This window comes from Camponotus vicinus, unplaced genomic scaffold (assembly GCF_025532165.1).
Source record: "Camponotus vicinus isolate PSW18456_S1 unplaced genomic scaffold, iyCamVici1.0 SCAF_7, whole genome shotgun sequence".
NCBI lineage: Eukaryota > Metazoa > Arthropoda > Insecta > Hymenoptera > Formicidae > Camponotus > Camponotus vicinus.
In genome coordinates this window covers 9,492,359-9,517,068 of record NW_028141979.1, presented here as the reverse complement: position 1 = coordinate 9,517,068, position 24,710 = coordinate 9,492,359, and the positions used below count along the sequence as shown (strand labels likewise).

Here is a 24,710-nt window from a genome sequence, read left to right as displayed (position 1 = left end):
CTTACTTGTCTGATTCTTCGGTGTGACGCTCGTAGGAAGGAGATGAGCTTGGTGGACCTCATGGATCTGGTGAAGCTCGGTAGTGCATACCTGCACGACCCGGACGTGTCTGGAGTAGATCCAGTATTGGTGAAGAGACAGGAAGTCGTACCGAGAAACAGCTATCAGAATCCTGCGAGCGTATGAAGTGCTCCTCGCACTATTGATCTTCCTTAGAAAGAGTCAGTCCAAGCGAAGGAACTTCCTCCTGTTTCCAGAACTGACGCACCACACTGGCGAAATTCTCCTCATCTCAATACTGGTAAGAATAAATATAATATCTGGAAACTGTATCGCCAACATAAAGTCGCTCCTGAAGTCGATCACAGTGTAACATTCTCTACTACAGGTTCGCGACTCCCTCCTTTCGGAAGACCTTGAATAAGGATAGAAGCATAAATATCGGCGCAGCAAGTCAACCGAAGTAATAGTCTGGATCAGCCAGCTCCAACTCTTGAAAATGCGATCAAGTCTTCTTTGCGGTTTAGATTCCCTCGGCATACATGGTGAGATATGGTAAATATCTCTATGGTGGGCCCGTCGCTTTGTGAGAGAGACAAGGCGACTCGACTTCGTTTTCTATCTGGAGTCTCCGTCGACTCTAAAGACAACGACCGATATCGAGATAAGCACGATGGAAGTTGTTGTGTGAGGGGCAGAGCGACAATTCTTGGTCCACGACGAGACAGTTCAGATACAAATTGTTGTCCTCAATGTGCTGCTTTCTTTCCTGGGCGATCCGCTTCTTGTAATCTTTATAGAGCATTACGAAATGATCTCTCTGGCAGAGCGAGCAACGTCCGTCTCTGTCTTGCCTTTCTGCTTCCGAGCGAGATAGCTGCAGGTGGACTTCGGCGTTCCATGTATTTTCTATTCCCAGTATTGGATGTGAAATAGTTAGACTTAGCTGGCAGCATCGACTCCAACGTATGCAGTTAGCGATCGAGGAACTGTTGTAAAGCCATATACAACGGTGGCTTCGTAGTATATTGAATTCCCCACTCGTGACGAGACCATGAATCGAAAAGCTCGACCGAGAGGTATGGGAAGAGATCCTCGCTACTCGCTATTGGCCGACTGATGCTTTCCAGCGAGTTAGTCGTCGATTTAATACAGAAAAATCTTCTGCATTTTGCTCGCCGATTCATTTCTTCATCCTCTGCAGGGAGAGAAAATTGGCTAAATACGCGCACTCCAGTAGTCTTTTATTTTCATAATAATCACTCAATATTTTCCACGCGCGCTCGTAGTTTTCGCTCATAGCTAAGCTGAGTGATTCAGCTTCACCTTTTACACAAGTTTCCAAGTAATAGAGTTTTTTTTACATGTGATGTATTCGAATCCTTTCCCAAGGTCGAATCGAAAAGGTCACAGAACGCCGGTGAATCTTCATACTTTCCCAAAAAGTGCGGCAACTGAACACGGGGAAGTGTGATGTGTGATACTTGCGAGAACGTCTCCTGCTGTGATATTGAGGGAGAAGCAGAATCCTTTGTTTCAAGACTGCATATCAAGTCTAAGATCATGCCTTTGGTCAGTTTTCAGCCAAAGTAAATATGTTTTGCTTCACATAAGATCATCCAGATCAGCGATTTGATTCAGGTGGTCCAACAACTTGTCGCCTAATGCATTGAACTAGGTCCAGTATTTTTTTAGGACTTGTAGGCCTCAACTAATCTTGATCCCAGTTTCATGAGGTTTTCGTATGTGCGCGCAATTTTGCGATACAGCTCGGCTGCGCTGGTCACAACCATTTCCACTTCACGACTCATTTCGCTATCCGATTTCTAGGTGGTTATATTCAGAAGAATCCAGGAAATATTATTGTTCCACTCATACAATGTCCAGAAGCTGGTCACGCAGATTCGATTTGAAGGGCCATCAAAATGTGCAGACAACACGGTGCGAGAATTATTGCGTTTAACGTAGAAATAAGATTGTCCCAACCTTTACATATAATACTATGTCAAAATATATTTACAGAATATGTACATGGTCCCTTTTCTTACTCTTAAATAAACAAGTTTTAATATTTCGCAAGCAACGGAGACGAGAATGCGATCCGCTCGAAATATCGCGGACGAAGGAGCGGTTGTGAGAAATAATAGCGAGCGACGAAACTTCTCCGCGTTAACTTAGCAATATTTGACGATTAACTTTATTAGAAATTAAAGCGATCTTGAGAGAGAATTTTCTCGTGACGATTAACACACTATCTCCGGTGAGACCTTGGATCAAGTGCGGGATGACAATTTTCCATCGGTGATTTTATACCATCGATTCGAGAAAGATCTCTAACTGTCGCTAGAATAACGGATTTTCCGGTTTAATTTGAGGGAAAATGTAATTGATTCGAATTTTTGTTTTCGAAGTATTGTTTTCTTTCACTTGCTTGCATCGATAAGTTTTCGATATGATCGAGCTTGACTTCCATTCGCGGAGAGCGGTTTTCGTAGCGCGCTATCATTTGCTAGTGTGGAGTTGAACGTGAGCCATTACGTACGGTAGATTTGACTCACTTTACGTGTTATAATTAAGACAATTAAGGTTCAATCTCGGACAAATATAATTATATATTATATAATTACATATTATGTTATAATTATATATTAATTATATATTATGTTCATACATTAGATCTTAATTATTAATATTAACTATTTAAAAGCTGCGTTATAAAACCGTTTCAAATATCAAAAATAATCAATCGAAGGCCATTACAATATCAGGCGCTGTTTTTTTGAAGATGACAATAAACATCTATGATAAAATTCACATGGAAATGTCCTGTTTGACCACATTGCAATTGACCATTATATCAACTTGTGCCTAGGATAACTAGCAACAATTCAGTCAGAGAATTTTATTTTGAATTGGCCAATTGGTGACGTGATCAATCAGTGCCATCCATCGCTCTTTGGTCATCACCGCGCTATCATCAACAGATATGCATGCCAAAACAATTGGCAAAGATCCTCGAAAGATAAAACCAAGGATAAGACTAAAGATCATCCAAGAATCAAAGAAAACAAATCCAATTGATACATGTTTAATATTAAATTCTCAAATAAGATCCGGGCCCACGCAGGGCCTTGTCCCGCTCGTGGCGCTTTCGGGCGCTCTCGCCACCGATCGTGCGCGTGCGTCGTCGGATTTACGGGCGAGCGTTGCAGAGCTCGTACGGCCGTGCACGAGATAACACGCGTACGAATATTGTCAATTTTACAACAAGTTCATTAAATATATAGCCACTAAAAGATTATTGGTGTGAGTTATATCCAGTATTGAGCCCCATCCTAACGCAAGAGAGAGAACGCAAGGTTCTACCGTATAATCGCGAGGCAATTTTACCGCGAATCTATACGAAGGGCACACGCCCGTAAATCGAATCGCTAACAAATTCAGTCCAGTTCAATCCGTTTGATTTAGGAATTCTCAACAATAGAGCATTCTTGTCACACTACATTAGCGAAAGTCCCTTAACTGCAACTATTAGATTCCCATTTATAAATATATGGCCTATTGTAGACCCTTGGAACCATCCCTTACTACTATCAATTGCGTTAGTATGCTCTGAAGTTAGATATCATTACAGTGGTATAGCTAACCCAGCATTAAAGAGAGCTATGATAGCTGGGGAAACTTTGTCACCCAAACTCCCAATGGTCAAAATAAGTCCGACAGATGAAGCTCGTGCGGTAGTAGTATCGACACAGTATCCTAGGAAAAATATTCATAAACGGACATGGACTTCACCAGATGGCAAGTCACACAATCAAATAGATCACGTTCTAATAGAAAGGAGGGGAGCGTCAAGTGTCATGAATGTCAGAACCTACAGAGGTGCCAACTGTGATTCAGACCATTATTTGGTGGGAGTGCGATTCAGGTGTCGCATATCTAACAGGAAAACACATAAGTCACAAAGGTTGGAAAGATTTCAAGTGGAAAAGCTGAATGATACGGAAATAAAAAGTCTCTACCAACAAGCCTTAAGCACAGGACTTCAAACCTCAGAGGCTGGAAACACGAATACTGAAACAACAACGATTGAAGAAGATTGGCAATCTTTAAAAAAGACGGTGCTGCTATCCGCGGAATCAGTACTTGGATATAAGCCAAGGAACACAAGAAATGAATGGTTCGACCAAGAGTGTGAACAAGCCGTCAAAAAACGAAATACAGATAGAAAGGATTACTTAGAACGATCGACCAGATCAAAGAAAGCAGCGTATGAAAATTCTAGAAGAACGGCCAATGGAATTATTAAAAAGAAGAAAAGGGCATTCTTGAACAACATTATGTCCAAAGCGGAAGAAGACTTCAAAAATAATAATTCAAGAGAAGCATATAGGGGCGTTAATTTCTTCAAGAAAGGTTTCCAATCAAAGACCAACTTCTGCAAAACGCAAGGTGGAGAACTATTGGCAGTGAAAGAAAAAATCATGGAAAGATGGAAAAATTATTTCCAGGTACTATTAAATCCTAACAGAAGAGAATCGCCAAGCGACCCTAGATTAGAAGTAAGCGAAGATAACCACGAGGAGAACTTGCCCACCATTGAGGACACATACAAGGCAATATATAGACTGAGCAATAACAAAGCACCCGGCATTGATAACATACCTGGAGAACTGCTGAAGTATGGTGGAGAACATCTAATAACATGGAAAAACTTTGTGAGAACATTCAGTGATCGTGTTATGTTATTAAATTATGATATTAATTTACACTTGAGAAATAATATTATTAAATTACAATCCTTGACGCATATACAGCTGTCATCACCACGATTTCATAGTCTTTTCAAATATGCATGGTTTAAAAGTGGCTATATCGGCCATCACGGTTTGAAAACCCAGTAGATTTTTGTTTTTCAGGAAGAGGTACAAGAAATACCACGCTGTTCAATATGTGGTGAACCTGCTATAATACGGTGTTCTTGGTGCAAACAATATTTGTGTATGCATCACTTTTTTGAAGAACATCATGATTGTAAATACTATGAAACATAAGAATTTATCTCGTAAGTAAAAAGTTTTTCTCTAACAATAAATAATAATGTTTATTAATTATATATGATGTTTGTAATAATTATTTTTATACATTATAGCGAATGCAGTTCAAATATGGCACTGTAGCTCTGGAGAATATCAACTAACAACAAAGAATGCATGCTGTTTGCGCGTGGTCACTTCTAACTGCAATTTTTATTTTGTCTAATTACAGAACATAATGCGCAATTTTTTATGTTAAGTGATTTTTCATAAATTTAGGAACGGAAAAAATATGTTTTAAGATAATCATTGACTTGAATTACAAAAATATAATCAAATAAATGATAAATTAAAATAATGTTCTTATAATGTACATATAAATAAAATTATAATAATTAAATTCAAATAACGAATTAAAATAAAACTATTAATCATTAACCATTTAATTGTGTGGATTAAGGTGGGAGAAAAATCTTCAAAAATTTTAATTTTAATAAAACTATAATATGTAGGGTTTTTTTAAATTAATTTTTTAACTTATACATGCATACACAATACGTAGATACATAGATAAATAAATTAAAAAATTTTTAGTTCCGGCCTGAAAATAATTCTAGAGTGAAATTATCCCTCATATATGTATGTACAATAGAACGGTTTATAGGTTTTTTCTATATATCTCGAAAATTATTGAAGATATCAAAAAATGTTTTATACAAAAGTTTTATAGTAAAAACACCTCTATTTAACTAGATTAATAAAATTTTAGAAAAAATTTTTTTTTAAGATTTTTCAAGAAACTTCAAGAAAAAAAAATTTTTTTTAAATTTTATTAATGTCATTGAATAGAGCCATTTTTGCCATAAAACTTTTGTATAAAACATTTTTTGATATCTCCAGTAATTTTCGAGATATATAGAAAAAACCGATAAATCGCTCTATCTATGAGGGGTGGTTTCACCCCTTAGAATCGTTTTTGGGCCCCAACTGAAAATTTCTAAATTCATCTGTTTACCCCCTCTACATATGTGGAAAGTTTCATTAAGATCAGAATTTTCGGGTTCGCGAGGTTCCCTTGTGAGAAATCCGCAAATCTGCTGGACAGATTAGAAAGGAAGATATTAAGAAGGATTTTTGGCCCGGTCAACGACCGGGGAACGTGGAGGGCACGATATAACCACGAGATTTACCAAAGGTACAAGGACACCCCAATTGTGATGCACATAAAGCTAATGCGTCTCCGTTGGGCGGGACACGTTCAACGTATGCCAGACACCAGGGTTGCCAAGAAAGTTTTCGAGGGTCAACCGGGAGGAAGGCGAAGGGCTGGAAGACCGAGAGCAAGGTGGGGAGATAATGTGTCGAAGGATGCCCGGGAGCTTTTACGAACCAGAAGCTGGAAAAGGGCGTCATGTGATAGGGATGGATGGAGGCGTAGCATCGAGGAGGCCAAGGCTCGATTTGGGCTGTAGCGCCATCGGAATGAATGAATGAATGATGAAGCTCGTGCTAGTATTGTTACATGGATGAGAGTTGGATTAACTGAGGATGTATTTAGTGTATTGGGAGATTACACAAATGAATTTTACCAAATGTTTAGAGGTCATCGTGAAATAGTAACACATTTTGATGTCCCAAACTTGCCAGCAGCTTACCCATGGACAGCTGCACAGATAGGAACAATGACACCACAAGGTGCTGTATTTCTAATGTTTTTCTATGCTTCTCATTTACGCGTTAGCAATCGTCATCTGGCTATTGAAAATATTACACTTGCATATTGCGCATTAGCAAAACGTGGACAAGTCACAGACGAATTTTGTGCTAAAGTTCAAAATTCTGTACGGGACGAACTCGGAATAACTGTAACTTTGAATCAGCCAGCCATAAATGCATTGTATAAATCCTACATGATGGGTGTAAATGAAACCAATGCTCAAACAGTCTTCACTGATTTGGATGCTTTGATACCTGACGTAGCATTACGTCTTAAACTTACTCTACAACAGGCTGCTGGATCTGGTATGACTTTATATGTAATAATCGGCAGAGCAATGAGAATGTATTACAACTTCCCTTGGGGGAGAGTTAATACATTGACTGGGGGTGAATTAATTAATTGGGAAGCTGCCAGAACTCTTATCCGTGATAATCTTTATTTCGGTTTTCGTCGAGATATGGGTGCAGCAAGATCAACACTATACAAATCAATTGGATACGTTAGAGGTTAATGGATATCTCTTTCAAGGCGCCTATTTCTGCCCCTCCTGTAAATCCCAAGCAAAATACGAACCCCAACGCGTGAAATATCATAGCGTATCCCAATTCTTCCATAATAATAATTTCCATGAACATGCTTGTTGCATTTGTGGTTGCAAAGTATTACACATAACCCCCATAACTAACTGTAGGAAATGCTTTTTGAGATATTTAGAAAACGAACGGGAAAAAGAACTCCAGCAAAATAACTAAAAATGAATAACTCAAATAATCCACCCTGCAATTACCCTATCCACGATCTCTTACCCCATTTTCCAAATATCCATAAAGCCGAATGTAGGAAAATAATCTACTACAAAAGGTATGTCAAAACCTCCCGTAACCTACCCGCATGTGTTGTGGATGTTATAAACTCCGACAACTCAGAGCTAAACCAGAGCTAATAGTTTGTCACTGGGTATCCTTTGGAGACATAAACTTCCGTACATGCGAATATTGCAACTGCATATCTCATAACTCCTATTTTAATGTTCCGTATGTTAGGAACATATCTGAGCGTTTTCGGCATTGCGTTAGAGATCTTGATGCCAAACTTTCCTACACTAGAATTAATAATTTGCGCCGGTTTATTAAGATCGGCAAGGATCGTTTACAGAAAGATTCACGTAACAATATAGTTTATAAGATCAACTGCAAAGATTGTGATGCGTCTTATGTGGGACAAACGGGACGCTTATTAAGAACAAGGACGCTTATTAAAGAACAAGGACGCTTATTAAAGAACATAAAAGAAATCTTACGTCCGTCATTGCGGAACATAGAGAGCTAAGCCATACTTTTGATTTTGAGGGTGTTGAGGTTTTGGATGAGGAAACATTTTTAGGGAAAAGATTAATATCGGAGATGATCTATATTAAACGCCAAAAGAATGGATTGAACCTTCAGTTTGACACATTAAAATTGAACACATCATGCTTGTCGATAATTGAAAACTTATCTGAGATATAATCTGTTTTTGCCCTCTGCGTATATTGGTTTGTTTTTATCGAATACGTTCCGATGCCTTTTTATCGTTATTGTTTGAATGTTCGGGCTTAGTCGATCATGTGCCCGTTGAGTGTCCGTGTCGTCTTTGTTGGTCTTCTCACTGTCTGAGTAAGTTGCCTCTGACTAGCTGAACAACTTATTATCGTGCCTTATAATTACATTTTGTATTATTTTGGTTTATTTTGTATTATTTTGGTTTTTGTATTATTTTGGTTTATTAGTACATCGCTCTTTGCGATTTGCACCGCTCAGAGGTTGCTTGCATTGGACTCTTTTGTGTTGGACCGGCTTTGATGGGCGTGGAGCTCTCCGCGACTTTGTATGTATGTGACTATGACATTTATCCTCTCGCATTTATCACTGTTATTGCGTTTTTAATATTATTTCATTTGATTCCTTTGTAATTTTTGTTATTAGAATCACTGAAGAAGACTCGAATTGAGTACGAAACGTTTGATGTATATACGATAGAAGAAAGATCGTTTGCATATAATAAAGAAGAAAGATCATTTGTATTTAAAGGTTGGTTTATAATAGCCGTAACCGTTAACTTAGGCTGGTGCCGTAAAAGTTGGAAGATAGGAAACCCGTATCATCGTTTATAATAGTTGGCAATAATCTGTTATTTTTGGCCGTAACCGAAAAGTTCACTCAACTTTATCTTTACCGGCCTACAGCCAGTGAAAGCAACGGAGGCTGCGTTCCAAAATTCACTGCCAGTACTGAAGTTTACGAGACGTACACTATAGATTTTCAGTACTGGCGGGAACATAGCTGGAAAAGAAATAAAATCCATCAAAGCAATCAAAAGAAAGAAACCTTTTGACATACGTGATGAATGTACAAATAAATGACGTGGAATTAATTTTCTGGGTCGAACAATTTCGGCATTTATACGACAAGAAAGAAAAAGATTATAAGAACAGAAATGTCGTAGAAAACTCTTGGCTATTTATTGGTAACAAATTGAAAGCATCAAGTGAGTATATTACAATATATTTGATAAATATTAATTATCATAGAAACATATTAATTATCATAGAAACTAGCATCAAAGTTTTTCCTAAATTTCTGTTCGTTTTGTGTACGCAAATAAAAAGTTAGGTTATTTTGTTGGAAAATATATAGAAAGTTTGAATTCTGATAAATGACTGGTTTTCAATCACATTTATACCATTTTCAATTAAAATTGAAAAAGATAAGCTAGAGAGCCTACGACAGTTATTAATTCGAATAATGTATATTATTCAGAAAACCAATAACAAACGTTTTTGTCTACATCAGGTCTTCTTTAGTGTATATGATACGAATTAATAACTGTCGTAGGCTCTCTAGCTCCTTATCTTTTTAAATTTTAATTAATTGAGTTTTTTCAACATATTTTTTCTGTCATTTTCAATTAGTTGAAGTACGCTGAATATATGTCGCATATAAAATTATATAAATACAGATTACTTGATGGAATACAGTATTAAGTAATTATAATTGTTATTTAGGTTCTGAATGTAGAGATCGCTGGATTGCCTTGCAGAATCGATTTTCAAAAGAACGATGCAAATTTATACGATCAGGATCGGATCAAAAAGAATGGCCATTAATGAAAAATTTGGCATTTTTACACGAATATGTAAAACGACGGAAGACATTTGGTAACGTCGAGTCACCATGCAAAGACACTGAAGATTCTACATGTCCTATGCTATCAAATGATTTCTATGCCAAAGATTCTCAAAATTCGACTCAGAACCACGATGCTGCTGAAGAATTCTTAACCTATGAAGATATTCAGTACCTTCATGAAACACCAAAAGAATATGTAGAACATCTGGACGAACAAACTGGTTTGTAATTTTATTTTAAAATTTTGTAATTTTCTTTAAGTCTTTGGTTTTATAGATACTATTATAATAGACACTTTCGGTTGTAGCAATTATAAATGTTTTACTTTGAAATGTATAAAGTAGAGAGTGATTTTATACAGCTGATGATTGATTTTTCAAACTACACTAATTGTTTACTCTCTTTAAATATTAAAATAACTTGTTTCAATTATAAACATAGTAATAATACATTAAAAATAATATTAATTCAATCTTCAGGTACACATGAGGATTTTGGCGACGTATCGATGGACGAGACTTCAAGAGAAACTCTAGACCGCACTTCAAGAGAAACCACTCAATCACCTGTAGCAAAACGTCCGCGCTCCAGATCCACTACTCCGAATGACAAAGGTTCCTCAAATAAAGCATCTGTCCAAGCCAAAATGGATGAAGCCGTAGATATTTTTAAAAAATTTGTTACTGAAAGAAACACTTTGACTGCGAATAATTCCTTGAAAAGTTTTTGTAACTCAATATATGCTGATTTGAAAAATTTAGACAAAATAAAATTGATACATTGCAAAATAGAAATCATGCAAATAATTGCCAAATATTCAGAGTAATACATATATAAGTTAATATTTAAAAAAATCGTTTTATTAGTAATATGTATGTCAATTTAATATAAAAATAAATATAAAAATAAATCGTTTTATCTTAAACTTGTTTTGTACAATTTTTATTTGTTAATCTAAATATTTTTAATTTTTATTTGCTAATCTAAGTATAATTTTTATTCATTAGTTTCTAATTATTAATTCCTATTTTTTAGTTCCTAATTATCTTTATTAATTAATTTCTAATTACTATTTTTATTACTAATTGAAATCTAATTATTTTATTAGATCTTTTTTACAAAACTAATTATATTAAATTTATAACTTAATTATATTAAACTTAATTACATAAAATATATAACATTAATTATATTGAATATATACCATTTTAATGATTATATACAATTAAATTGATTAAATATATCTTATCGATGTCATTCCGGTCTGGATCCTCTTGAAATATGTGCCCACTGCCAAGGAACTGACCCTTCATGCGAAAGATAATGTGCCATGCTGTCACATAGAGCAATCATTGATCTTGATGGATTATTCGCACCCATGCGTCCTATTCTTTGAAAACTATTATTAATTTCTTCTTCTCGAAATAAGCTTTCTGTAATATGATCATTATCTCGAACGGTGTCAGAGAAATTTGGAGGGCAATACACTAGCTGTTCGGCATTTTTTTCAGAAATGCGCAGAAAATTATGTAAACATATTGTGGCAGCGGTAATTCTATATTATCAACTTCGGCAATAATATTATTTCTCAAGATTCTCCACCTCGATGCTAAAATGCCAAATGAATTTTCTATTGTTCTCCTTGCTCTTGATAATCGGTAATTGAAGATTTGTTTTTCTTGATTTAAATTCCTTCCCAGATAAGGTCTTAGAATATGGTTTTAGAGGAAAAGCCTCATCTCCAACAAAGTAGTATGGAAAATCCATATCTGTGTTCGGTAATGGTGTGCTTGCTGGTAATTTTATCTTACCGGAGTCCAATCCTCGGCCGAAGGCTGACTCCGAAAATACTCCACCATCACTTTGCGAGCCATATGCTCCGATGTCTACAAGTGTGAATATGTAGTCAGCATCACAAACAGCCATGAGGACGATGCTGAATGTTTTTTTATAATTAAAAAAAGCAGTTCCTGATTTTTTTGGTGCCTGAATTGTTATGTTTTCCATCGATTGCACCGCAACAGTTAGGGAGATTCCATTGTCTGTAAAATTCGTTTGCTTTCTCTTTCCATTCTTCAATTGTTGGCTGTTTGCAATATATGGGACTAAGAACATCCCATATTGCTTTACAAGTTTCTTTGATTATTACAGATACAGTAGTTTTTCCAACCAAAAAGGACCACGCAACTACTTGCATACTGCAGCCTTGAGACAAATAGCTACAATAATATAAATTCTACATTATTCTTTACATCGAAACTAATATATACATATAATTCTGTACAAGACATAAAAATTAAAAGATTTTATCACTTACAATAATGTAATAACTAGCCTATGTTCCGGACTTATAGGCTCACGTCTACTCCACTTTACTAATTTGTGTTGTATAAGTCCTAACAATTTGTAGAAATTGGTCTGCGACATTCTTGTATATTTAATAAATTGTTCATTATCTACTGTCGTCATATCCTTAAATAAATTATGAAAATGTCCTGTGTTTTTCCTTTTTTGATTAATTGGACGTACATTCCAACGGCGTTTTCTCCTTATTTTTTTAATCAATGATGCGTCTTCATATGCAGTGTATGCTTGTTCCAGAATTAATAAAAACATCCCACACACAATAATTTCAGATAAATCCATCGTTTCTGTGTTGGACAAATCCATAGTTTCAATTTAAATTTATTTATATAAAAAAAATTTATTTTTACAGGTTATGCGTTTTACAGTGTGACTGCGACTGTAACAGCGGCGTACTGACTATTATAAACCGCCCCTTTACAGATTACGGTAACGGCCTCTACGGCACCGGCCTAAGTTAACGGTTACGGCTATTATAAACCAACCTTAAGAAGAAAGGATCGTTTGAATTGACCGTCCTCATAAAATTTCACGCCTTGGCTCTTTATAGCCTTTTTACAACTGCGTTGGCTCTTTATAGCCTTTTTACCAGATTATCCAGTTTAATTGCAACTGCACTCTAGAAACTACCCGCCCCATTTTTCAATGCCTTGAATGTATATATTCTTACTTTGGGAGAGCTATCTACGAAAGGGGGCAAGGAAAAAATATAAACGACTTAAACGCTTTCGCTTTTTGCAGAACTCACATGCAAGGCGTGTATGTTTAAAGAAAATAGCCGAAAATGTGCGCACTAGTAAACTTTAAGCGCTCTATACACCCCACCATGGCGGACTCTATTTATAATAGCCTACGTGTGAAATGTGTAATTATAATGACACATGATGTGTTGAGTTCCGAGAGCCTTTATATAGTATGTACGGACTGTTACAATCCTAGGATTTACAACAGAGTTTTAACAAGATACTCCCATACCTTCCAATACGGAACGGTACCAATACAAAGATGTAAAATCTGCGGTGAAGCCTGTCACCAAGATCGACCGCTTATAGAGTGCTCCGAATGCATTCGAGATTATTATCGATTCTTACGATTAATCTCACCGAGCGAAGAAAGCACATACCGACAGGTAGTCGGCTTGTCCGTAGAGTCGCGTACGCTAAAGATAGAATACGAAGTAGCTGAAATTAGGATCGACCCTAACGATCCAGAACATCTGGAAGAATTGCTATTGTCATAAAAAGGCCAATCCTCATTTCGCTATTCTCCCGAAAACACAGCGCTTTATTACCTCTATCAATATATTTATAAGCATATATATATATATATTTCATTAATATTAAAGCATATTTACTCAAAATATATATACGTGTATAAAGAAATAATGATAAAAAATTAATAAAAAAAAAGGGGGAAAAATTAATATAATAAAAAAAAACACATACACAGATAATAATAAAAATAATAATAAATAATAAAGAAACATATCTTACTTTTCTATTATTGCATGAAAGTAAAATATACGCATATATATATCTATACATATTCCAAATACTATGTTATATTCACTTAATATGTTAGGAACATAACTGAGATACCCATATCAAATATTCAGTTATTAATAAAATTTAGTATTAAGAACGCATACATATAATACCAGGTCTGTAACTTTAAAATGCGGGTATTTTTCCAATAGATGGCGCACAAAGCCTATAGATTCTGGCGCCATAACCAATATGTTGTTTTGTAGCTATGACAGCAAGCTTCAAAACGTCATATTTGTTTAAACGTTTAAGAGTTAGCAGCATATTTTTTTTCGGTGGTAAACATGTCGAGTTTTGAGCCAAACAAAGAGCATTTGCGGCACGTGCTGATTTTCTTATTCAATCAGAAGAAAAAAGCAGCGGAAGCACATCGAATACTTGTGGAAACATACGGTGCAGATACTCTATCTGTCGACACTTGCGAACGGTGGTTTAAACGATTCAGAAGCGGTGATTTCAATGTCAGTGACAAAGAACGTGAAAATCGACCGAAAAAGTTTGAAGACACCGAATTGCAAGCATTATTGGATGAGGACGCTACGCAAACTCAAGAAATGTTGGCGGAGCAATTAAATGTTTCTCGTGTAGCCATTTCCAAACGTTTGAAAGCCTTGGGAAAGATCCAGAAGGTTGAAAAATGGGTGCCACATGAGCTGAACGAGCGTCAAATGGAAAACCGCAAAGTCGCATATGAAATGCTGCTTCGGAGACACGGAAGAAAGTCATTTCTTCATCGGATCGTAACGGGCGATGAAAAATGGATTTATTTTGAGAATCCAAAGCGCAAAAAATCATGGCTATCACCTGGAGAAGCCTCCACATCGACTGCAAAACCAGATCGCTTTGGACGGAAGACCATGCTGTGTGTGTGGTGGGACCAGAAGGGCATTGTGTACTTCGAGCTGCTGAAACCTGGCGAAACAGTTAATACGAATCGCTACCGACAACAAATGATTAATTTGAATCATGCGTTGATCGAAAAACGACCAGAATGGGCTCGAAGGCATGGGAAGGTGATTTTGCTGCATGACAACGCACCCAGTCACACAGCAAAACTGGTCAAGGACACTCTGGCAGCATTTGGATGGGAAATATTATCCCACCCGCCGTACTCACCAGATCTTGCTCCTTCCGACTACCACCTGTTTTCATCCATGGGACACGCACTTGCCGAGCAGCATTTCCATTCTTATGAAGACGTCCAAAAATGGCTCGACGACTGGTTTGGCGACTTTCAATTCTTTTGGAATGGCATCCATAATTTGCCTACTAGATGGCAAAAATGTGTAGAAAGCGAGGGCCGATACTTTGAATAAAATATATTTTTCCATTTTTTCTAAATTATTGTGCATTTTTATTGAAAAAACCCGCATTTTAAAGTTACAGACCTGGTAATCATAATTATATTTAATAGGTTATGTATTCATACAGTAGATACATACATATGTAAAAGTGTATTCACTGATCATGTTAATGTAATACACATATACATTCATATATACTGAAATTGTAATCATTTCAGACTACCATGACACCTTTAATCCTTGTAATCTTCCTATGCGAAACCACTGCTTTAATTGGATTTGATTGCGGAGGACAACACCTCAATGTCACAGTCGTCTCTCTCCTCGATGTAGGAGAATGCGATCTGCATATACGAAAACCAAACACCACCAACATCCACATCCAGCTGTTGCAATTATTGGACTACAGCCACACAGAAGTAATACAGTGCAAAATTGAAATATCAAGGAATATCTATCATTGCGGCATGCATTCGCATATTTCCGCCGTACACAATGGAAGAGCTGACTATGTGCACGAGACTGGATACACCCAGTGCTTGAGAATGTTTCAGGATGGGACAATTACTTTCGGAGACCATAACCTTATCACTGGCATAAAGGCGAACCAGACAACTTATCGAAGCATCACCATTGCAGGCCGCGTGCAAGTCGATGGATACTGTAAAGGATCACAATATACGTGGGTTAGTAATTATTTTTCACTAAATGAATATTCACGCGAGACCTTTTCTTTTCATCTAACATGTGTTGGTTTTTAGAATTCAATCAACGTAAGTAACATCGAGCCACTGCATAATACTATTCAATTCTTATAACTAATTATCATCAAAACTATGTAATTAATAGATGGTCCGCGTACGACGTGCAAACCCAGGTACTCGACAAACGCCTTCCATTCGCGAAGCCCCTGGCTGTATACACCGAAATAGACACAACGCTTACCTCATACTATTGTTTCACTTGAAAATGAAATCATAACGCCAACCCCAGAAATTATAGAAATAGATCCCCAACCATTAGAAGATCCTCTTCCCTTTTCAACCCCTGAACCGGAAGTTATAGAAATCCAGGAACACATCGACATCCAGATAGATATCTTCGTTCCTACGACATCATCAACAGAGGATCACTACTCCATACTTGCACCAACGGAGGATTTCCCCGACAATCTAAGTAAATGTTCAACAGCTTCATTGGACTTCAGCAACCCTTTAACTCAAAGGATCTTGGAAGCCTGGGAGAGACGTGCTGAAATAGCACCAAACACAATAACCCCAGACCAGTATAGTTATTGGCTGGAAGAAGACGATTTCTATCCTCCACCAAGCTATTCACCAGTAACCTAACCTACGATCTAGACCCTTTCACACCCTTAGAAATCCCCCAAATAGACCCTTGTGAGGAATAAACTCACAATCGTTATGTACTCGATTTAATAAACAAACAAAATTTATCCAATTTGTAAAAGAAAAAAGAAGCAAATATGATGAAATAAAGAAATCTTATATATAAAAACATATATTTATTCTCATTCTTCTCTAAATCCTCTCTACGAAGCACAACAGACCTTCAATCTCTCGGCGTTCCAGGGTACAGCCGGCCTAGCAGGTTGCTCTAAAACATAAATTGAGAGACCAACCACGTTCAGCTGATCAGATGAGATCTACAGGCCGATTTTGAGGAATTCGGGAACGTGGACGTAACAAGACACTATCATTCACGGATATGCTCTTCACACCGTGTATGGTTGCAGCCTGCACCTGCTCGGAGTTATATGGAGCTCTCTCGCAAATCTACTGCTTCACTTGGCACGAGAAGTCTCTCCTAAAGAACCCAAAAACGACAACAAAACTCAACCTAATGGGAATAAGGCAATTACTCAATCAGCTGACGTTGAACTCGCAGCACCGCCAGAAATAATCCTAAACACAGGCGAAATCGTCGGAACAAGCGGTTGAGAAAACAGTTGACTCGGGCATTAGAAAACTCTAAAAATAACGGTCCAATAGATAATACAATTATCGAGTTAGCCGCTAATAATAATTTAAAACCAGACACTATCACACATCAACCTAACCACCCTCCCCCAGTGTCTGTACCGAATTACTCCCCTATCTCCTCCCCAGGGCATTCTTCGTCCTTCCCCTTTATACCTGCTCCGGGCCCCCGATCTCCTCCCCCTGCTTCTCCATCTACCCTAGCTTTCGAACCCTCTCCTTCGTCTTCCCTTGCACCTTCGCTACAATCTCCCTCTCCTTCCCCCATACCTGTTATCACCCTCGATTCGGACCCTCCTTCCCCTTCCATCCCCTCAGATTCTTCCGAGTTCGGCGAGGCTCTCGAAGATTTCGCGAGAGATCTTTCCGACCTTGAGGAAGATTCGCACGACCCCGACTTCCCCGTCGCAACATCCTAACCGTAGTGAAACTCCTGAACCTCCACATCCCGACCCTTTAAACTACTTCTTGTCTCAGTTCCCTCTCCTCGACTTCCCCATACCGGAAGGAGCTTTCTGCGTGGGCCCCGGTCCAGTGGACCACGAGGAATTAATCCATTATTTAACTATCGCCCCTTCCAATTCTATCGTTCCCTGGTATGTCCCCGGTTCCCGGCTTCCATTAGGAGTTCCCATTCAAGCCCTGTGTAAGAAATTATTCGCTGTTAACTGTAGGCAAATTCTCTCTAGAGAAAGTCTCTTTCTCTCTCTCTCTCTTCCTTTCTTTTTCTTTCTTTTAGTGACTGACACTGAATTTTAAAACGCAGCTTTATTTGGGAATTACGGCCTAAGAACCGATATTTGTCGTACGACAAATTTTTTAAATATATTAAGCTGCAGGATAGAAAATTTCTTGAATCTCTAGAAAGCCGTCATTCAATACCCTTAAAAAAATTTGTCGACAAATGTAATATCGGCCTTATAGTAGAAATTTGCCGAACAGATGCTTATAGGCATACTTAGGTTATGTCGTAAAGTGTGTGGTAGTTTCGATGCGTGGTGACCAGTAATTTCGAAAATATTTTTATTTTTCTGTTTCATATTTTTAACTTTTGTAAATGTATTCCTTACTTAAAATTAAACAAACTAAACAAATAATCGTCGTAAAATCTAATCATGTGTAAAAGAAAAAAATATTATTGGATAAAACTAGAAAATGGAAAATGTTGCGTTGGAATATTCCTTTGTAAGTCTGGTAAATAGAATATTCCCCCGTCGGTGCGCCACCTTATCGTGGTGGGGGAGCTCCCTTCCCAAGTTTGGGAAGGGTCTAAGAGCGCACCTAGAGGAAGGAAAACCTCGATAAAAAACCCGATCTGGACAGCCCGTTAGCCTCTGGACGGCGTGTCCTAAGGGAAGGAAAACCCCGACAGAAAACCAATCCTTAAAAAACATGAAAATGGAGACTAAGGATAAGAAACGTACCGGCCCAGGGGTTTCGGACCCCCAGGGCCCGGCGGGTGTGGGGGATACTGTCCCGGTCCCTCTCCCGTCGTCATCGAGCGTCGGGCTACCCTCGGGGTTTCCAGAGAGCCCCGGGGGAGAATTGGCTATCTCTGTGATGGCCAAAGGTCTTGCAAGGGCCCTCTCCGCTACCAAGCGGAGTACTGGTGGAGGTGGTAGCTCCGGGCAGAGATCCAGCCCGGAGTTGGACGCTGGGGTGCGGGCCAGTCCAGGGCCTTCTACTTTAGGTCCATCGAGAACGGAGGCAGCGACCGGGGACGCGGTGTTTAAGCGTCCCGGTCCGTTGTCCTCTAAGAAGAGGACGAGGTCCACCACTATCGTGGATCTCTCAGGGGAGAGTTCGTCCGATGACGTGTCGGGGGACGGCGACGTTACGCCATTCTCCGACATGTCGGACACGAACAAAGTGTTGTCCCAGACGGGACAACTAAAGAGAGGACGCGGGAGCCAACCCACCACTGGTGAATGGGTTGGGATGGAGAAGGTCCGCAGAGAGCTCGAGCTTCTCAAGCAAGAACACGAGAAGAGTGTGTGTGTGTGTGTGTGTGTGTGTGTGTGGTGTATTTATGCACGCGTATCCACACATGCACCGTATTCTCCTTCTTTCTCTCTCACTCTCTCACTCACTCACTCACTCACTTATTCTTACCTTAATAATGAGATTCTTCATACTGCTGATAAATAGCAGTGCCCAGTGTGTTGCACGATAATAATCGCAGAGAGGGATGTCTTCGCGGGACACTTCGAGGCTAGCTTTGAAGCTACCGCGGGGAAGATCCCTTCTGCTGACGATATGATGGGGGAGTTCACCGATGAAATGGTGGACTCCCTCCTCGATATCATTTTAGGGGAGATGGAGGCTATCCAGCCTGTCGCGGAGCGCTCGGGCTCCTTGAAGGGTACCTTCAAGGGTAGACTCCGGGCTGCTTCGCGGCGTGCTGTGGCGGCCTCCAAACTTATTCACCCGTGCTACGATCCGCGCAGTGGATGATCGGGGGCAGGCGAGGGAGAGGCGAGAAGAGTGACGGAGTTGGAGAGTGAAGATGGCGCGGGAAGCAGAAGGAAGGAGAGAGTGAAACAGCAGAGATGGAGAGTGGAGATGGCGCCAGAGGCTGGAGTAAGGAAGCGAACGACAGATGGATGGCGCCAGGGGCTGGAAGAAGGAAGCGGGGGATAAAGAGATCGAGGCGTAGATCGATTGAGGTGATGAAGAGTACGAGAGTGTTAGTTAATAAACAAAAAGACGAACAGCAGGATGGAAGGTGGAGAATTAGTGGAGGAGGTCAGGGAGCTGAGGAAGGTGATGGTGGAGATGGTATTGGTACTGAGGAGGTTGGTAAGGGGGATTGCCAAAAGAGAGATCTATGCTTTGACAAGGGAAATAGAAGAAGATACTGGACAAATTAAATTATAGTAAATCTCCAAAAGAAACTAATAAGATTTACCATGCAGACTCGATCAAGTTCAACAAGTTCTGTAGCCACAGGGGCTACTAGAAAACAATATACTGCAGAAGAAACTGAAATTCTTATGCAAAAAATAAACGAAAAAGAGAAACAGTTGAAGGAACAAGCCGAGGCCTTACAAGCCAAGAACGAACACCTGACAAAAATGCAGGAAGAAATGAGCCGAAAGGAAATGGCTGGAGCCCAGGAACAACCAGCCGTAGAACAACTAATGGCTTCCATGCAAACGATTACTAGTTATATCGAGTGAATTAATTCGAGGCTCATGAATTTAGAGACCTTGCAAAGAGAGGAGAGATATGCTCCGCGTGAGGAAAGATCATTTTCTCAACCAACATCCCAACATCTTGACATCATGGATCAACCTTCTCCGATACACCTTAAAGACGCTATCGATACAGTACCGAAATTTGATGGCCATAAAATGTCGGTTTCCCACTTTAGCAAAATTTGTGAACGCGCTCTTGATTTAATACCCGCGTATCACGAATATCATCTGGTGCAGCTTATTATTAATAAACTGCAAGGACATGCGTATTCTGCTATAGAAGGAGTAGAATGTCACACCGTTTTAGAGTTAACGAAACGATTAAAGCTCATCTTTGGACCAAATAAATCAGTCGATCAATACCGAGGAGAATTAGCCAACATATACATGAAGTATAACGAAAATATTTTCGACTACATAGGTAGAGTGCAAGAATTACGTACAGCAATCATCGATGGAGAATCTGATATCGCAGGAAATATAGACGACATGACCAAAGATGCAATCGAAGCAACTACATTGAACAGCTTTATCAATGGCCTTCCTTCAGAATTATTAGTTAGAGTAAAACTCGAACATCCGCATACTTTCAAGGAGAGCATAAGCACTGCTATTCAACTATCAAAAACAATTGAGACGGAAAATATACGTAAACGAACTATTTTCCGCCCGAACTTCCAATCTCGTGCCGACCTTCTGAATAATCATACTCAACCGTCTCGTCAAAACCCTGTGAATAGCAACTCTGGTAATCGCTATCGTCCCGATAACGGCAACACAACTTCGCAACCGCCGTTCCCTTCGACACCAGCTAAACCAATACCTCCTGGACAGCCTCAACTGAATTATCAGACGAAAATCTGTAGATATTGCAAAACCCCAGGACATCTCATACAAGAATGTCGGAAGTTAGCTTATAGAAGAGCTCAAGAAGGGACCCAGCAACCTGGAAATTCGGGAAACGCACAAGGCGTTCCGATAAGAAACGTCCGTCGGAACGACCTGCAGCCAGGACGTCCGACCTTCCACATCCAGAAGCAAGCCAACTTGACAACTCCTCAGGAGGCACCTGCACAAGCCTCCGGATCTGCCAACTAAATAATAATCAACAATCGCTGGAGTTACCCACAGTAACTCTATTTTCTCCCGATTTAACAACAAAATGTAAATTTATGATAGATTCAGGATCTGGTCTGAATCTCATCAAACAAAAATATTTGAAGCCGCATGTTACACTTGACCAACCCTCTATTCTTACAAAAAATATCCTTCGAGACTATTATCACTTTGGGCTCTGTCTTCATATCCGTGTTTGGGAAACCCTCCGAATTTTATGTTATATCTGATTCCATTGGATTCCCACAAGACGGAATTCTAGGCAACAAGTTCCTGAGGCCGGAGTCCCATGGAGCGGAAATATTCAGCGGAACGGAACGCGCGGAGCCAATCTGACCAATCACAGCCATTCCGTTTCTTTTCTGACGCTTTTTCTATTTTCCTAATGTCCCATGGAGCGGAATAAGCGGAAATAAATCAGGCGGAATGATACAGAATTTCAATATTTATAATAATTAGAATATTTTATACAAATAAAATAATATATGATAAAGTAATTAACAATAAAATTTGTTTTTTCTGTAAAATATTTTTAACATAAATGTAGAACTACTTTACGATTGGTTGAAATCTAATTCCGCTTTTACAGCTTAATCAGACATTAGGAGAAATACATCAGCGGAAACATAACCGCATTTTTACATGCTTCTGCATGTGTCTTTCTACGTACACAGTATTAACTAATTATGAACGAAGTAAGTATATAAAGTAAATAAAATGTTAATAGTTTGATAGTTATAGTAAATATTAAAATAGATATTAATGTATAAAGTATGAATATGTTTACAGAAAATAAAATGTGGTTACTGTGGCTGGATAATAAGTGACTCATGTACCAATATTGAACAGCATAAATGTTTTAGGAATTATGAAGAAGACATCCATTTATTGCATGTTGACGAAAATCATGTAGTGAGAATAAGTATGTAATTTATTTGGTAAAAATTATAGTTTATTTTATTTATCATAATTTTAATGAAAATCTTTTATGTTGCAGTTCCATGATATAGTAATGATGAAAACTCGGAGATGGGTACAAGTATATCAACTAATGTAATCTATTATACCTTTTAATTATTGCGTATAATAAATATAATTTGATTATTCGTTTTCGAATCATTTGTTGTTTAAACGTAGAATATGATCTATTCCTAGATAATGCAATCAATAATTTATAAATAGACGCTAGAATATTCTCTGTTTTTATATTACAGATCTTTATATCACCAATTAAGTTCCCGAGCAAGGGCACTTATAATGCTGCAAGAATTGCGGTTAGAATAAATTATCCGTTCATTCCGCAGATTTCAGCGGTAAAATTATAGCGGAACGATTAAAAAAGAAACGGAATGGCTGTGATTGGTCGGGTTGGCTCCGCGCGTTCCGTTCCGCTAAATATTTCCGCTCCATGGAACTCCGGCCTGAGGGAACGAGACGTCATAGTAAATTATAAGGATAACATACAATATAAAGACACCAAGATCTTTTTAAGGTCAGGAACAATACGTCTTGAGGGAAGAACCGTGACCCCCTGTTCTTTTTATATTTCAAACCCAGAGCAACAAGCTGGATACGTACCCCGACACATTCTTACTGAAGGTATATATTTCGGCAAAGCTATCGTCGTTAATAATAATGGAAAGGTTTACATGCCTATATTCAATACTTCCGAAAAAGAATTTATTTTTAATATTCCACCCATTGAGTTGCAAGACTACACTTGTGAGACAATTAATAACTCCACTGGAACCCGAGGGCTTCCTAGAAGATTAATCATAATTTTTAACTCCAATAATCTCGCTGAATCATGCGAACCCCGAGGGGATTTCGCTAAAACCATAGATAATCCTATATATTTTAATCAGGCATTATCAGAACCAAACGATAGAACAGCTGACGTTATACAGCTTCTTCGTCTCGAGCACCTGAACTCTGAGGAGTTAGATAACGTTCGACTATTAGTCTTCAAGCATTCTGATAAATTTCACCTGCCCGGTGAACATCTCCAAGCTATCAATGCTGCTCAACATTACATTCCTACCATTAATGAAATGCCTGTTCACACCAAGCAATACAGATTTCCTCCTGTGTACAAAGAAGAAATCAATCGCCAAGTAAACGAATTACTAGGTTTGTTCGCGTCGCATGCCCCAACATAGGCTGATGGCAGAGAACTAGACGTGAACTCTTACGTCTGTCGTAGTCGTGGACGTAAAGTAAGACAGAGAAAAACCGTATGTCGTAAAGACCATTGTGAATGCGGAAAGTGCATCATGAACGAGGTAAGTAATATTAATATATAAATATACTGAAAATACATATTTCTGAATATTTTATTTATAAATAATTAAGTATACTAAAATAAATTAAAAATAATACAGACAATATAAAAACAAAGATAATGATTTATTGTCTTCATTTTATTTTACTAAATAGTCGAAATAGTAACTATTTTTAGGTTAACCAGTATTTTCCTTTATTTTTTCAAAATATATTGCACATTGAGAAAAATATTTTAAAATCTAATAATATCTTTAAAAATATGATGTATATCATATTATGAATTAATTATGATTTATTTATTATCAATAAAATAAGTAAATTATTAACAAATTTTATATATTATTTTTTTCAGTATACATTTATATATAACAGCACTTTTTAATGAAAATGAAAAAGAAGGAATTTTTTATTTTGGTGATGTACTGGATAAACTTGTGTTTTCTATTGATACGTAAAAAAAGGCAAATCAGGTGGTTAAATAGGCGATGGCTTGTGAGTCCGATCAATGAAAAGAGACTTCAATATGGAGATTATAACAATTTATTTCAAGAAATAAAAAACGATTCTGAATTATTTTATCGCTACACCAGAATGACGTTGGTACATTTTCAGCAATTATTACATATGATAAATCCATACTTGGTAAAAAAAAGTTCTCGTGCTTTAATTCCAGAGTTACGACTTTTAATAACTTTAAGGTATTTATTGAAGTACATATTTCATGCCTAAATATCTAGATAGTTAATATAAGTGTATTATAATTATTATATTTTTTTAGATATCTTGCGACAGGTGACCTACCATGTTCCATAGCTTTGGCATTTCGAATTGGGGAATCTACTGTAAGAGAAGTGGTAAAAGAAGTTAGCCGCAGCACTTCCACTTTTACATTCAATTTCAGCTTTCCTTTTCTCTCTACTGTATTGGTCTCTTAAGGAGATGCATCTTTTTTGGCAATATGAAGGAGTGTACATGTCAC

At 38.0% G+C, this 24,710-nt stretch overlaps 1 protein-coding gene across 5 annotated transcripts in view; it reads right to left on the bottom strand.

The window, feature by feature from the left end:
- The window catches only part of LOC145974506 (uncharacterized), a 28,496-nt gene that overhangs the window by 2,614 nt on the left and 1,172 nt on the right, over window positions 1–24,710 (bottom strand). Inside the window, exons 3-4 of one of the 5 annotated variants that reach the window (XM_083104376.1) lie at window positions 24,533–24,710; window positions 1–24,464 (exon numbers count right to left, since the gene is read on the bottom strand). In XM_083104376.1, coding sequence (XP_082960502.1) covers window position 24,464; window positions 24,533–24,710 — 179 coding nt within the window. In that variant the 3' untranslated portion in view covers window positions 1–24,463. The other 4 variants (XM_083104373.1, XM_083104374.1, XM_083104375.1 and 1 more) reach the window with 4 other exon arrangements.